Source organism: Monodelphis domestica, chromosome 2, assembly GCF_027887165.1.
Source record: "Monodelphis domestica isolate mMonDom1 chromosome 2, mMonDom1.pri, whole genome shotgun sequence".
NCBI classification, from domain to species: domain Eukaryota; kingdom Metazoa; phylum Chordata; class Mammalia; order Didelphimorphia; family Didelphidae; genus Monodelphis; species Monodelphis domestica.
The window spans coordinates 234,600,524-234,618,033 of NC_077228.1; the positions used below are offsets into that span (position 1 = coordinate 234,600,524).

Sequence of the window (17,510 nt, forward strand, 5' to 3'; positions counted from 1 at the left end):
TTTCCACTTCAATTTTTCCTTCTCTCTCTGTCCACTCATAATCAAAGCTTCAGTCCCATTGAAAGTATTCGGGGCAATAAGTGACCCATACCCTTTGATGCAAACATTACATTATCAGGAATATACTATGAAATTTTTATCAAAAATCAAAAGTAAAGCTGTTTTAATACTTTCTAAAAACATTACACATAATTTCCAAAAACTGGAAATGTCCAACCATAATAATTTCTGAAAAATATAAATATCCAAAAGTAAGGGAAAGCAGAAATAAACTGTGGTTCTTTAAGATAATGGAATACTATAACTGTGATGCTAATAGGTATATGAAGAATATAAAGAAATCTAAAGTTAAAAAATTCAGTATCAGAATATAAACATACTCTGGTTATAATTGTAAGAGGAAAAATGAATGAGGTTAAAAACAAAAAATCCTTCTACAGTCTTAGAAGAGGTGAACAAAAGAATGGTTATAATATGATAAAATATGATTAAATGTATTGAAATAAAATAAAATAAAAATAATTACTAGGAAAACAGTTGGTTATGTTAAATATTAATAATATAATTTTAAAAAACTGAAGTGTTATGATAATCAAAATGATTTCACCATAAAATATCAACTCAGGTGAAAGAAAGGAATAAAAGGTATGGGGAACCGAGAACTAAAAATGGCACTGTGGAAATGGGGGCGGGGAAGAGAAGTATGTGAAAAAAATGACCCTAAAACTCTTTCTTAAGTATATATACCATAGATACAAAGATGAACAATTAGCTACCTTTGAGAAAAGAGGAGAATTTATGAAGATAGGACCACCATTTGAGAAGGATAACACATGACTAAATATGACAGAACAATTCAACTTCTGTTTCTTTTCTTTATCAAGGAAAATAACCTTTGAATTAGAAAAATTACTAATAAGGCAGACATTCAGGATAAGGAGGGAGATGAGAGAGAGAGCACTTTGCTTCCCTTGATGAGTTGATCAAGATGAACTATATACCAAGAAACTGCAAGCACTTAAAAAAGAGGTGAGGTGATGGAAAATGAAAGAAAAGTAAATTCTTTTCACTTGTGAAAGTCATGAATTTAAATGACATACTCATGTTACACATTAGCAAGCTTGATACCTATAGTAATTCTAGATTATTATTAAAGGAATAGTTACCAAACAACTAGAAGAAGGAATGATTACAGAGATTCAGTATGTCATCATGATGCATGCTAAGAGACTAATATTACTTCCTTGTTTGACAGCATTACTACTAGAATGCTAAGTGAACCTGAAGTCTAATTTACCTAGACCCTAACAAAGAGCATCTGGCATAGGTATTTATGCTTTTCTTGTTGGAAAGTTGATAATTCATAATTGATGATATAGCTCTTTTGGGTGGATTAAGGTTCACAGTGTGAAGTAATAGAAGAATCCTTAATTAGGAGGCTCTAGATTTGAATACTGATTCTTCCACTATGTGTTTCTGATGTTAGTCAATTTGCTTCTCCTATCCAGGCCTTAGTTTCTTCCATCTAAAAAACAAACAAAAAAACCCCCAAAAACCCAAGAAACAGATATAAATACTTTTAGAAATGCTTTATGATTGCAAATCTAAGGTCCTACAAAATAATAAACAAATAAATGAATGAGTAAATGGTCCTAGAGAAGTACCCCAGGGATTGGTGCTTGACCTTATATACTTTAACAATTTTATCAATGAGATACTTTAGTAACTATGCACTCAATGAATCAAAGGAAAATAGAATCCTAAAAAGCTAATTAGATCTTGAGCTATATTCAAGGAAGTAGCATGTAAAGGAATACGGCAGTTCTTAGAATATTTTGTTCAGTGCTAAATACTACATTTAGTAAGGACACTAATAATCTGTAGCATTAAGATTAAGTTGAACGGCAAAGGACTCTGAGATTATATCATATAAGAATATGTATTTGAAGCAACTGGAAATATTTAGCAGGGAGAAGGGGTGAGAGAGAAGTGTGCCAAGTTACAAAGAGAGAGACTGAGACTTAATATGAAGAAAAATTTTGTTATGTAAAAGAAGTGGAGTGACCCATCTTGAAAATTTGATGAAACCTCCTTTAAGATAAATACTTAATTTAAAACCCTTACCTTCTATCTTGGAATTAATACTGTGTATATATAAGAGCTGGGAATGGGGGTCAAATGACTTGCCCAGGGTCACACAGCTGGGAAGTGTTTGAGGCCATATTTGAACCTAGGACCTCCCATCTCTAGGCCTGGCTCTCAATCCACTGAGTTACCCAGCTATCCCCAAGATAAACACTTTAGATGAACACTAGCCAAGTATGTTGGAGAAGACTTGTAGTTCAGGTATAGTTTTGAACTAGACCTTTCAAATCCCAAAACCTGTAAAATGATGTCCATTTATCATGGTCAAATGATCACACACTTAACTGACTAGAAGGCTGGTGGATCAGAAAAAATCAATTTGGGTTCTTGGTTTCCTAAAAGTAATTCAATGTTACCTTCAAGAGCCATTTTGACCCAGCCAATGAATTCTTTCCTCAATGAGATTTCTTCCAGACATTGACGCCGGGTCTCATCAATATCTTGTAGCAACTGTTTGGCCTGTATAAGTTGACTGCTGATACGATCCAATTTCTCATGGGCAACATTAAATTCATCGGTCTATAAGGCAAAAATTTTATTGCACGTTGGGAATGAACCACATAAAATCCTAAAGGGTAGGGGGGCCCTGGTAGAATTTCTTTCTCTGAACTTCCACAATGAAGAATGTGGTACATTATCATCATCATCATAATCACTAATCTTTATATATTGCTTTAAGGCTTACAAAGTGCTTTTAAAAAATGTTATCTCTTCATAATAACTGTTGGATAATTTGGGCAATGATTTGCCTAGGGTCACACAGATAACAAATGTCTAAGTCCAGATTTGAATTCAGGTCATCCTGACTCAAGGCCTGGGACTCTACCCCGAGCCACATAGCTGGCAAAAATATATATTCTAGGGACTTCATGAAGTATTTCTTTGAACTTAGTTCAGCTTGTCCTCAGACAGCAAAGTGTCACCAAAGCTAACTTCTGAGGCTTTTATGACTGCTAGGGCCTAGTAAAGTTTATATTCTAGGGGCATGGACTTCAGAAACCAGATACCCTTCCATATTGATGAAGCACCTCTATGAAAATCCCAAAAGAAAAAAAATCCTTTTTCCTTTCCTAACATCTCAATGCTAATATACCCTCTTAAAAATAAATCTCTTCTAACTAACCAATGATCAGTTATTTAAATTCTTAAATTTTATTCAGAGATAAAAATTTAAACCTCTTTGGGCATTCTGAGCAATATATGTAATATTGGTATAAGACAAAGAAAACCCCAATACTCTTAAGGAAAGCCTCTTGTGGAATTAGTAGGTTTTAAAAAGCTATAAACCTCTAAGTCACAAAAGTTTTTTGATATAGATTACCTCATAACAATCTCAAGCATACTTACAAAGCTTAAGAATATCTGAAGGACGCTGAAGTTACCAGTCAAACCCAAGTCATCTTTCACTTTGCAGATGACCTTGGCTGAATCAACAGCCAAATGTAGGTGGTGATATTCCTTGATCTGCTCAACCCGCTTACTGATCCAGTCTTGCTTGTCATTAGCATCCAGCCTGCACATGATCTTGAGGTCTCTTGTAAGATCATCATACTTGTTTACAAAGTTTTTGAAAACAGAATGTACTTCAGCAAATGTGAGCTCTCCTGACTTCAGATCCTTATAAAGCCTAAGAAATCTTCTGTGACAAGGAGAGTATAATACATCATATACATTCTTGAGGTTCAGAATGAGCACCGAGGAGTCATCATCATGCTCCCCAAGTGACTGAGCTTCTTCCTCCCAGCAGACTTGAAAGATGTAGCTGTCTTTTAAGGAGTCCACTTTTTTGGCCATCTCCAGTAACCACGGATTCAGGTTATAATAGGTCTTGTGCTCACACACAGGAGAGAAATGCAGTTCTCCCACTGTTACCACTTCATCAATTCTTTTGCCACTAATATCTTCCAAATGTTTCTTTTCAATATCCCCAAAGTCCACTTTGAAAGAATAACGAAAATTAAAGTTGAGAAGTCAAATTTCACAATTATTACGACAGATAACACTTAGTTTTATACTTGTCCTACTTGTCAAGTCACTATACAATTAAATAATATTATAAAATGAATACAGGTCTTACAGGAATTTTTTTCTCCAATAACTTGGAAAGAACTTACTTTTCTATTACATGACTTATTCCTCAAATTTGAGACAAATAAGTTACTTCTATAGAAATTAAACTCTATAGTTATGTCTACTCCCTAATCTTTTTCCCCTTTAAACACTTAAAAAAAAAAAAGTAAATTCATCCAGGACATCACCTTTTACAAATTCTTTCACCTTTCGACACAACTTCAAAAGACTCTCCACAAATTTTCTCTCTCTTTTTAAAGATTGTAACTCACAGGTTCTCCAACTTAATACTTTTTCTAAATCAAATTCTTTCTCCTGGGGTGAAAGATTATTGTTTTCTGGAAAATAAAATGTTCAATGATAATGGTCACATACATCCTTTAATTATTCCAAACTATGGCCCAATTTCTGCCCCCTTTGATATACACAATTACTGATATCCAAAGAAATGACACCTTCTCAAGGGTCATTAAGTTACTTCAATCCAAATGCTCATAGTTAACAAACTGTTAATTTTGGTCTACTGAGCACTTCAAAACATTACATCTATTCTTAAATTAGGAATTCAATAGGGCACAGAATACATGTGAGTCCTTATTTCATATTACTCTCCATCATAGTTCACTGTGTCTGGATTAGTCACCAGGATCTGGAATACAGTCCCTCATTATCTCTACTGTTCTTCAAAGCACAGCTCAGATATTACCATCTCCATAAACCCCTTCCTGATTCCCCAATTTGTTATTTACACATTCTACTTCTGAAAATTAATTATGTTACTCTATATTTATTTGTATATAGGTTATACTCCTCAGTGGAAAATAAGTAACTTGAGAGAAGAAGCTGATTATTTTTCTTTATATTCCCAGTGCTTTGCATGTGATAGGCATTTAATACATGCTAAATTCCATAATCAATACACAAAGAACAGTTTTATTACTAAGATGCTTTATAACCCTTTATCTGGATTAACCCCACATCCAAAATCAACATTTACTTAATTTCCACAAATGTAGAAGTTGTTTCTTGTGCTTTTCGATTAGGTTCATATGACTATATAGAAGCTTTCCACTCAGGAGATCACAAGTAATTCTAATAAACACAGAGTCAGCAATGGCCATCAACTTCCTTGCATCTTCTGTGATCTCCTCCAGTATCTTCTGATCACTTCCTGTGAAAAAATAGGGCAATTTTTAAAACAAAGCAGGAATTTCATTATCTAATCTGGGTGCACACAAAATTCAAGATTTTTCTTTCTGTATATGAAGATCAACTACTCCCTAACATTCTTGTATCATGTAAACCTTTCACTCAACTCTAAGCTCATATATATTTAAGCTGAAAGGAACTTTATAAAATATCTCATTAAATCCTATCATTTTATTAGTGAAGAAACTGGGCCCATCAGGACAAATTTGCCAAAAATCACTTCGACAGAAATGGCTATGCCAGGATTTGAACCTGAGTCCTCTGATTTGAAAACCAATACTGTTTGCTGTATCTCTAGCTGTATTTACTTTTCTACAAGAGGAAGGATTAAAATGAATTCACTAGCCACTTACCTATTCATCAAGGTAAGACTTTCAAGTGATAAAAACTAAAAGCAGTACAATTAACTGTACTCTTAGAACAATGTACACTAATATCTCAAGTATAAAAAGTTCCTCCTTCCTTTTCATCCCATATTTGTACAAAGAGATAGCAACACAGAATGGCTCTTCTTCGTTACTGGTCACTCACTCTTGAACATCTTACAATCTGGTTCCTGACCCTCCCACTCTAATAAATCTGCTTTGTCTCAGGTTATTACCTTTCAAATGCCAAAACGAATGGTTTTTCGTATGCCTCAGCTTTTCTCAACCTTTGCATAGCATTGGAAACTGCAAATCTCATGGACACCTGACAATGCCTTGACTTCTATGACAGTAATGTTACTCCTCTGTTGCTGATTCCTCTTTTTCACTCCCTGATCCTTTAATCGCTCAATGTTTTTTCCTACACCTTAAGCATGGACACCCAAGACTGTGTACATCATCCTCAGTACTTCTCTATGTTCTCTCTTTGATGATTTCACCTATTCCCTTGGCTTCAATTCCCACCTTGATTAAGATAACCAACTACCAGATCTACATATCAAGTCTTTACCTCCAACTGATAGTATCTCCTCACATAAAAGGGAGGGGGTAAACAACTTGTGAAAAGTTTATTTTAAAACCTGTCAACTTGCACAATTATTTTTTACATGAAACTGCAAAGAGACAGTAATATGCAAAATTATACAGAGGTGCTAACATTTCTATACTAATGGATCCTCCTTGTGATGACAGTGGTACCATGGCATTTGGATATTAGTGACTAATTCTATCAGTAACTTGAAATGGAAATTAGTAAGATGAAGTCACAAATACTGGTAGGTAAAAATAACTAGAGAGAAGAAATCTGTGCTTATAATTTTGAAGATATTTAGAAAATGAATTTCAACATTTCATAAAGGGAAAGATTCTAAAGGAACAGAATATATGTAGGGGGCATTATTATCAAAATAAAGAAACCAAGAAAACATCAGCCAATGCTAATCCATGTCTTTTTCTCATATCTATAAAATTACCTTAGCACTATATTTTATTTCATTAAATATTTCTTAATTACATGGAAAATTTTTAACAATAATATCATAAAATTTTGAATTTCAATTTCCTTTACGTCCTCTTTTCTTGGGAAGGCAAGCAACTTGACATTAATAATAGGTGTGATATTATGCAAAACATATTTCCATATTAATCATGTGGCAAAAAAAAAGGGTTGTTTTTGTTTTTTTAAGTTTCACAAAAAAAAAAAACCACCCATTTTTTTTGCTTTAGTTTTTTATGTTTCAATCTGTATGGTGTTCATCAGTTCTGTCTCTGAAGCTGGATTTCATCACAAGTCCTTTGGAACTATCTTGGATCATTGCCTTGATCAGAGTAGCTAAGTCTTTCATAGTTGTACTGCTATTACTGTATACATTGTTCTACTGGTTATTCTCATTTCACTTGGCATCAATTCACATAAAATTTCCGAGGCTTTTCTTAGTGAAACTTAATGTAAAAATCCCACACATAAACAGAAAATCAATAGTGAACTGTAATCAATTTTTTGAGAAATGATTTTGCCTTTCGCACCAGAGAATGATTAGATTTTAAAGCTATAAAATAGTCTTTACTCCCAAACTCATGAAAGCGAGTTGAATTGTTCCTTCTTTTACCTGTATCTTTTGTCTTTGATAAGGAAAACAGAGTTAAGGGCATATCATTGGGTTTGCTTTTGTTTATAGGGAAAAGAGTACACTAGGTAGCCACTCTGGCATGGAAGAAAAGGTAGACTGGAGATTCCTCCCAAGATCCACTTCTTCTTGTGATAAATTGGTAATAGAGATAGAGAAGTCGAGGTCTCTGATTTCACTTCCCACATGCCTGTTTTCTAATCAGATGTCCAAGGGAGGGACTGGATGATGTGAAAAGAGATATATTTTGCCTTAGGAGTCAGAAGGTCTGTCTCTTCTCACACCCAATTTAGCTGCTTAATTACTGCTCTCTCTTGGACCCCCTCCTTTCCCCCAAGCCCAAGTTCCACCTACTGCCCTGGCTTAAATTCTGTGGGCTCTATTCAGACTGTGGAGGGAGTCTACTAGCTAGCTAAAAATCAAATAGTCTATTAATGAATTAATATTTTAAATTTAACATACATAAGCCTCGGGAGAATTTCATTCATTATACCCCCAAGTACTGTTTTCCTTTTAATTTTGGCTGAATTTACTTATTTGTACAAAAGTTTTAAAATGTCATGAAATAAAAATTACCAATTTTTCTTCCTATGACTAATTTTCTCTCTTCTTTAGTCAAAAACTCTCCCCTCATCCATAGATGTGATATATATTTTTTCGATGATCTTCTGAGACATAAAGACTCTTTATGTCAATCTTATGTTGGTATATCAGATGAGACATTTTTGCTTCATTTTTGCCAAACTGCTTTCTCCTTTACCCACCAAGCTTAGAACTTTGGGTTTTATCAAACACTAGATTACAAGGGTCATTTATTATTTAGCATTCTGACTCAATCTCTTCAGTGATCGACCCCTCTTAGCAGTATCAAATTGTTTTGATGATTATCATTTTGCAATATTGTTTGAAATCTGGAATTTTTAGGCCACCTTCATTCACATTTGCTTCATTAATTCCCTTTGATATTCCTGACCTTGTTCAGAAGAATTTTATTATTTTTCCTACCATTATAAAATATTTCTTTGGTAGTTTGATTGATATAGGACTGAATGAATTAACAATTTCTATTTGTTTATTATTATGTAATTTCTATTATGTTTACTCAACCTACCTGTGAGAAATTAATTACTCTTTCAATTTTATTCCCATCATCTATAATGCTTATTCTTCATTTTAGATAGATACTACCTACCTATCATTTTAAGAAAGGCTCCATTTATTCTTATGCTTTCTAATGTTTTTAAAAGGAATAAGGGATGCATTTTGTCAAAGGCTTTTTCTGTATTAAGATAATCATAATTTCTGTTTTGTTACTGATATAGTCAAATATGCTAATAATTTTCCTAATACTGAGCAAATCATATATTCCTGGTATAAATCCCATTTACTCAGAGAATGGTGGTAATCTCCTTGCTGGTATTTTACTTAAAATTTTTTGCATAGATATTCATTAAGGAAATTAAGACTATGGTTTTCCTTTTTTTATTTTCTCCCTAATTTAGGTATTAAAACCATATTTGTATAAAATCAAATTCCCAAAGGAATTTGATAGGACCCCTTCATTACCTCCTTTGTCAAATACTTTATATAGTACTGTGGTTAATTATTTCTTAAAATTTTAATAGATATTAACTTGTAATTCACATAATTTGGGGGATTTTTTTCTCAAGGAAATCTATGGCTTCTTCATTTTTTTTTCTAAGATAAAAGTTATTTCAGGATTCTATTTCTTCTGTTAATATAGGCCGTTTATTTTCTGTAAATATTCTTATCTATTTCACTTAGTTTATTGGTTTTATTGGCATATAATTGGGTAAAGTAATTCCTAATATTCACTTTAATTTTATCTTCATTGTTAATGCATTTATCCTTTACATTTTTATTAGAAACTTAATTTTATTTTTTAATGAAATTAACCAAATATTTACCTATTTTTTTTCATAAAACTTTAAGCTTCTAGTTTTGTAATTTTTTTTGTTTTAACTGTTCAAAGAATATTTACTCTCCTCTCTGCAACCTCAAAGGTGACATCAACTCTGATCCACTACCTTGACCCAAAGAAAATGATTATGTAAAGGAAATCATTGAGTAAATCAGATCAAGAGGATAGAATGGCAGCTGAAAGAAAGGCAACAATAGAGTCAAGAGATCAGAGGACAAGGGGCAAGGCAGATGTCCCCCGCACTTCTCTGCTGGGCAGCCAAGGCAAAATAGGAAGATACAGTTGGCTCTCAAGACAGTTAGTGGGCGGGGAAAATGTTTGATAAAATTGAGGCAAGAAGGATTTCTCTCTCATCTCTTCAAGGTTTATTGCTGGCTGAACTTCCCTGTGAACATGGCTAGGGGGCCCTAATGGCAGCCACAGAATAGCAAGCTAAGTGGAACAATAAGGAAAGTAACCTATATAGCTCTCTATTTTTTCATCTTTTTACCCTACTTTTGATGATCTCAGGGGGAAATATATAATTGAAAATCTATTACTCTAAAAAAAAAAAAGAACTACATATCAAGGTGCCCACTTACTTCCTGTCCTTACATACTTCCTGTAGACATTATTAAGCAAGGACGTGAGCTTGGTGGTGGTAAGGCTGGTGTTTGAACTGGCTGATCAGTCATGGGCATGTGGTCTTTATTTTGTATCTTCTTTATTCCTTGATTTCTAATGATCATTAATGAATCTCTTAAAATATAATATTTTTATTACTGAGATTTAATTTTAACTTTTACACCACTCTCATAATTTATGTGCTTACACAAACTTATAGATATCTCCACTGATTCTCAGAATTTCCATTATGGTGTTTAGTTGCGGATTTAATTTGTGTTTTTTTTTCTACTTTTCTTTACTTCCATGTCCAATTCATTGATCTGCTTTCTCTTTTTTACTAATTTAGAGATATAAATTTCCGCCAAAGACCTTTGGCTGCATTCCACAAATTTTAGAATGCTGTCTCACTATTATACTCTTTAATGAAACATCATTTATATGGTTAGTTCTTTAACCCATTCATTTTATTGGATTAGATTATTTAGTTTCCAATTAAATGTTATTCTATGCTCCCATAGTCCTGTGCTGAATATAATTTTTATTGTGTTACAATCTGAAAAAGATGCATTTAATCAGCAAGCATCATCTCCAATGGAGATAAATTAGAAACCTTCCCAATAAGATCAGGAGTGAAACTAGGATGCCCATTATTCCCTCTATTATTTAACATTGTACTAGAAATGGTAGCCGTAGCAATCAGAGAAGAAAAAGAAATAGAAGGTTAATACCAAAATAGGCAATGAGGAGATCAAGCTATCACTCTTTGCAGATGATATGATGGTCTACTTAAAGAATTCTAGAGAATTAACTAAAAAGCTAGTGGAAATAATCAACAAAATAAAACCACATAAACCATCATTTCTACATATTTCTAACACATCTCAGCAGCAAGAGTTATAAAGAGAAATTACATTTAAAATCATCCTAGATAATATAAAATATTTAGGAATCTATCTGTGAAGACAAAGAACATAACTACAAAACACTTTTCACACAATTAAAACTACATCTAAACAATTGGAAAAATATCAATTGCTCATGAGAAAGATAAGTTAACATAATAAAAATGAAAATCCTACCCAAATTAATATGCTTATTCAGTGCCACGCCTATCAAACTACCAAGAATCTTTTTTACTGAATTAGAAAAAATTATAATAGTTCAATTGGAAGAACAAAAGATCAAGAATATCAAGGGGAATAATGAAAAAAAATTGTGAAGGATGGGGGCTTAGCAGTACCAGATCTTAAAATGTACTACAAAGCAATGGTCATCAAAACAATATAGTATTGACTAAGAGGAAGAAGGGAGGAAGAGTGGAATAAACTTGGGGTAAATGACCTCAGCAAAATAGTATACAAGAAATCCAAAGATCCCAGCTTTGGGGACCAAAACCTAATATTTGACAAAAAATGCTGGGAAAATTGGAAAACAGTATGGGAGAGATTAGGTTTAGATCAATATCTCACACCCTACACCAAGATAAATTCAGAATGGGTGAATGATTTGAATATTAAGAAGGAAACTATAAGTAAATTAAGGGAACATAGAATAGTAAACACCTCTAAGATGTTTGGGAATGGAAAGATTTTAAAACCAAGCAAGAGATAGAGAATATTACAAAATATAAAATGAATAATTTTGATTACATTGAATTAAAAATGTTTTGTACAAACAAAACAAATGCAACCAAAATTAGAAGGGAAGCAACAAATTGGGAAACAATATAACAAAAACCTCTGACAAAGGCCTAATTATTCAAATTTCCTTTTAGCTCCTTTTAGAGCTAAATTAATTGGACAAAAAAATCAAGCCAATTGATGAATGGGCAAGGGTCATGAATAGGCATTTTTCAGATTAAAGAATCAAAACTATCAATTAGCACATGAAAGTGTTCTAAATCTCTTATAATCAGAGAAATGGACATCAAAACAACTCTGAGGTGCCACCACACACCTAGCACATTGATTAATAACAGCAAAGGAAGTTAAGAAATGTTGAAAGGGAATATAGCAAAATTGGGACATTAACACATTAGTGAAGGAGTTGTGAATTGATCCAGCCATTCTGGAAGGCAAATTGGAATTATGCCCAAAGGGCCTTAAAACACAGTCTGCCCTTTGATGCAGGGATACCACTGCTGGGTTTATACCTCAAAGAAATAAGGAAAAAGACTTGTACATGCTCTTTGTGGTGGCAAAAAAATTGGAAAATGAAGGGATATTCCTCAATTGGGGAATGGCTAAATAAATTGTAGTATCTGTTGGTGATGTAAAGAATACTACTGTGCTCAAAGGAATAATGAACTGGAGGAATTCCAAGTGAACTGGCACGACCTCCAGGAATTGATGCAGAGTGAGAAGAGTTGAATCAGGAGGGTATCGTACACAGAGATGGATACACTGTGGCACAATCGAATGCAATGGATTTCCCTAATAACAGCAATGATCCAGGACAAATCTGAGGGACTTATGAGAAGGAACGCTATCCACATCAAGAGAAATAACTGTGGGAATAGAAAAACAGAAAAACAACTGCTTGATTACATGGGTTGATAGGGATATGATTGGGGATATAGGCTCTAAATGATCAATCTATTGCAAATATCAATAATATGGAAACAGGTTTTGATCAATGACACATATAAAACGCAGTGGAATTGCTCATTGGTTATGGGAGGAGGGGAAGGAAAAGAACAGGAATCATGTAACCATGGAAAAACATCCTAAATTAATAAGCTTAACTTTAAAAAGATGCATTTAATATTTTTACTTTTCTCTATAATTGGATGTGAGGTTGTTTTTATACTTAAACATATGGACAGTTTTTGTCTACGTACCCTGGGGGAAAAAAAGGCATATTCCTTTATATTCCCATTCAGTTTTCTCCTAAGGTCTACCTAATTTTTTTACGATTCTATTCAACTACTTGGCTTCTTTCTTATTTTAGGGTGAGATTTATCTAGCTCTGAGTGAGAAAAGTTGAGGATCCCTTAGTAGTTTTACTATTTCCTTCTATAATTGACCTTTCCTTTATGAATTTGAATGCTGTGCCATTTGGGGCATATGTTCATTATTTATATTACTTCCTTGCCTGCTGTGCCTTTTAGCAACATACTTTTCATGATTATCCCTTTTAATTAGATAATCATGATACCTCTGCTTTTTTTACTTCAACTGATAGATTCTGCTGGAGGGTTATATTTTAACACTCTCTGTTTCAAATGTGTTTCTTATAAACAATGTTATTAGACTTTGGTTTCTAATCCATTCTGCTATATTATTGAATTTTATGGGTGAATTCATCCCCTGTGTCACATTCAGTTGTGATTACTAATTGTGCATTTCTCCCCATCCCATTTTCTCTTGTTTATCATTCTTCCTCTTTTTATTCAGTTTCTCTTCTAAAATCTGTTTTACTTTTTACCAATTAACTTATTTTATCTGCCTTTCCTATCTTTTATCATCCAATCTCTTTCCCTTATCTTTCCTGTCCTCCTTCCTTAGTGGATAAGACAGATTTCTACTACCTACTGAGTATATTACACACTTTTCCTACTGAATCAATGAGTTTTAAGGAATTCACCTGCTGTGAAGATGGGATTAACTCTCCTCTGCCCATTATTAGATTTAATCACCAGAAGCTTATACACACTAATTATACTTGAGTGGGGGAGGCCTGTGACCCACTTGTACAAAAGAAACCACTAATTCCCCCATGGACAGTACTAAGCAAAACTATAGACTATAATTTATCCAGGAAAAAAAGTAGAGAAAGGCACAGAAGTTAAGCAAAGAAGCGTCTTTAAAAGAAGTTACAGAAAGTAATGAATGCTCCCTGAAGTAATGACTGTGCTCAAAGGAATAATAAAGTTGAGGAATTCCAAAGGAAATGGAACAACAACCTCCAGGAAGTGATGGAGAGCGAAAGGAGCAAAACCAGGAGAACATTGTACACAGAGACTGATACACTGTGGTAGAATCGAATGTAATGGACTTCTCCATTAGTCTCAATGCAATGTCCCTGAACAACGCAGGGATCAAGGAGAAAAAAACACTACCCACAAGCACAGAACAAACAATGGGAGTAAAAACAGGGAGGAAGGACAACAGCTTGACTACAGGGGTGGAGGGGATATGAAGGAGGAGACTCTGAATGAACACCCTACTATGGAAACCAATAGCATGGAAATGAGCTTGGGTTGAGGAAGCATGTGATACCCAGAGGAATTGTGCTTCGCCAATGGGAGGAGTGGGGGGGGAGAGGGGGAGGATAAAAAAAAGGTGATCTTTGTTTCTAATGAATAATGTTGGAAAATGACCAAATAAAATAAACGCTTAAAAAAAAAGAACACTATCCACATTCAAAGGAAAAACTCTTGGGAGTAGAAACACAGAAGAAAAACAACTGCTTGATTACATGGATCGAGGGGGATATGACTGGGGATGTAGACTCTAAATGAACATTCCAATGCAAACACCAACAACATGGAAATGGGTTCTGATCAAGGACATTTAATACCCAGTGGAATTGTGCATCAGCTACCGGAGGGGGAGGGGAGGAGAGGGGAGGGAAGAATAGAATATGATTTTTGTCACCAAGGAATAATGTTTGAAATTGACCAAATAAAATAATAATAAGAAAGAAATAAAATACTTAAAATAATCTGATCTCAGAAAAAGAAATAGGAAAAGTTATCAAGGAAATCCCTAAGAAAAAAATTCGCAGGGTCAAATGGATTCCTAAGTGAATTCTATCAAAGATTTTAAAAAGAAATTGATCAGACTACTTATACAAACTATTGAGAAAATAGGCAAAAGAAGAGTCCTACCAAATTCTTCCTATGACACAAATATGGTGCTTTTACCTACGACAGGAAGAGAAAAATATTGTACTATTTTGATGAATTCACCCAGAAAAAAATATTGTACTATTTCTTTTAATGAATATAGAAGAAAAAAATCTTTAAATAAAATACTAGAGACCATAGCAATATATCACAAAGATCATTCCCTATGACCAGATGGGATTTCAACCAAGCACACAAGACTCATTTAATATTAGGAAAACTATTAGAAAAATTAATCATATCAATAATCAAGCAGAAATTACATGATTATCTAAATAGATGCAGAAAAAGCCACTGACAAAATACACTAGCAATTCTTGTTAAGAAAAAACACTAGAAAGCATAGGAAAATAAATGTGTTTTTCCTTAAAATTATAAGCAGTATCTATCTAAAACCATAAACAAGTATCATCTGCAACTAAGATAAGTTAGAAACCTTCCCAATAAGATCAGGAGTGAAAGCAAGGATGCCCATTATCACCATTATTAATTAATGTTGTACTAAAACTGCTATTTTTAGAAATAAGAAAAGAAAAAGAAAAAGAAAGAATATAAGCAATGAGGAAACGGAACTATCATTCTTTGCAGATGATACGGTATACTAAGAGAATCATAGAGAATCAACTAAAAACGTATTGAAATAATTAACAACTTTAGCAAATTGTAGGATACACTATAAACCCACAGAAATCATTAGTATTTCTATATATTATTGGCAAAATCCAGCAGCAAGAGATAGAAAGAGCAATTCCTTTTTAAATAATTCTAGACAATATAAAAGACTGAGAACCTATTTGCCAAGACAAACACAATTCAAGAATTATATGAACAAAATTACAAAATATTTTTCACACAAAGTCAGATCTCAACTACTGGAAAAAACCATTAATTGTTCTTGAGAAGACCCAGTTAACATTATAATAAAAATGAAAATTGTACCTAAATTAATTTACTTATTCAGTGGCATACCAATCAAAACTATCAAAAATTATTTTATAAAATTAGGAAAAATAGCAAAATTTATCTGGAATAAAAGGTCAATAATATCAAGGGAATGAATAAAAAAAGAAAATGGGGGGGGGGGGGCAGCTGGGTAGCTCAGTGGACTGAGAGCCAGACCTAGAGAAGGGAAATCCTAGGTTCAAATCTGGCCTCAGACACTTCTCAGCTGTGTGACCCTGGGCAAACCCTTGGAACCAATACACAGTATTGACTACAAGATAGAAATTATGAAGGAAGGTATCTTCACAGTACCATACTTCAAACAGTACTATAAAGTAGCAATAATTAAAACAGTCTTATAGTGGCTAAGAAATAGATGGTTGATCAATGGAATAGATTAGATACACAATATAAGAATAAATGACCTTACAAATCCAGTTTTTCATAAATCAAAAGATCTAAGAAGGAAAGAATTAATGGCCAAAGAAGAGATAGAGAACATTATAAGATAGAAAATAAATAATTTTTAATATTTTAAATTAAAAAGGGTTTATGCAAATAAAACCAGCATAACCAAGATTAGAAGGGAAACAACAAATTGGGAAAATATTTTGTAACAAATTTCTCTGATAAGTCTCATCTCTCAACTATAAGGAAAAATAATACAAAATCATAAAAATACAAGTTATTCCCCAAGTGACAAATCATCATAGAATATGAGCAAGTAGTTTTCAGGTGAAAAAAATCAAAACTACTGATAATTATAAGAAAATGTCTTAAATAACTCTTTTTTTTTTTAACCCTTACCTTCAATCTTGGAATCAATACTATGTATTGGCTCCAAGGCAGAAGAGTGGTAAGGGCCAGGCAGTGGGGGTCAAGTGACTTAGGAAGTGGCTGAGGCTGGATTTGAACCTAGGACCTCCCATCTCTAGGCCTGGTTCTCAATCCACTGAGCTACCCAGCTGCCCCCCTTAAATAACTCTTGATTAGAGAAATGCCAATTAAAACAGTTCTGAAGTTCCAACTCAGATCTATCATATTGGCTAATATGACAGAAAAGGAAAATGATAAATATTTGAGGAGATTCAGGAAAATTATGGAACTAATGCACTATTGATGGAATTGAGATCCAATCCAGCCATTCTGAAGAGCTATTTAGAAATATGCTCAAGGGACTCTAAAACTGTGAATGTCTATAAACTATGTCTTTATCCCAAAGAGATCATAAGAACAGGAAAGGACCTACTATAAGAAAAAATATTATAACAACACCTTTTGGGGTAGCAAAGAATTGGAAATTGAAGGGTGTCCATCATTTGGGGAATGGCTGAACAAACAGTAGTATATGATAGATGATAAGCAAGATGATTTCAAATATAAGAACCAATGCAAAATAAAAGAAGCAGAGTACACAGTAATAGCAGGGTTGCATGATGATCAACTCTGAAAGACTTAGCTACTCAGCAATACAATGATCTAGGACAATTCCTCCACTTAAGGATAAAATGGGGTGTATATACTTCTGGTGATTAAATCTTAAAATAGGCAGGGGAGAATTAATCCCATCCTCACAGTAAATAATGTCCTCCATCTCCAGAGAAAGAAAATTGGAGTCAAAATGCAGATCAAAGAGCACCATTTTCCACAGTAGTTTATTTACATTTTTATTTGGGGGTCTAGAAGAGAATAAT

The 17,510-nt window shown here is 33.5% G+C and overlaps 1 protein-coding gene across 2 annotated transcripts in view; it reads right to left on the minus strand.

Moving 5' to 3' along the window:
• The window catches only part of RNF213 (ring finger protein 213), a 149,586-nt gene that overhangs the window by 79,008 nt on the left and 53,068 nt on the right, over positions 1-17,510 (minus strand). For both annotated transcript variants that reach the window (XM_007482897.2, XM_007482898.2), the window contains 4 exons: positions 5,213-5,386; positions 4,404-4,553; positions 3,493-4,082; positions 2,502-2,664 (listed from right to left, as the gene is read on the minus strand). In XM_007482897.2, the coding sequence (XP_007482959.2) occupies positions 2,502-2,664; positions 3,493-4,082; positions 4,404-4,553; positions 5,213-5,386 (1,077 nt within the window). The remainder of the gene's footprint in view (positions 1-2,501; positions 2,665-3,492; positions 4,083-4,403; positions 4,554-5,212; positions 5,387-17,510) is intronic.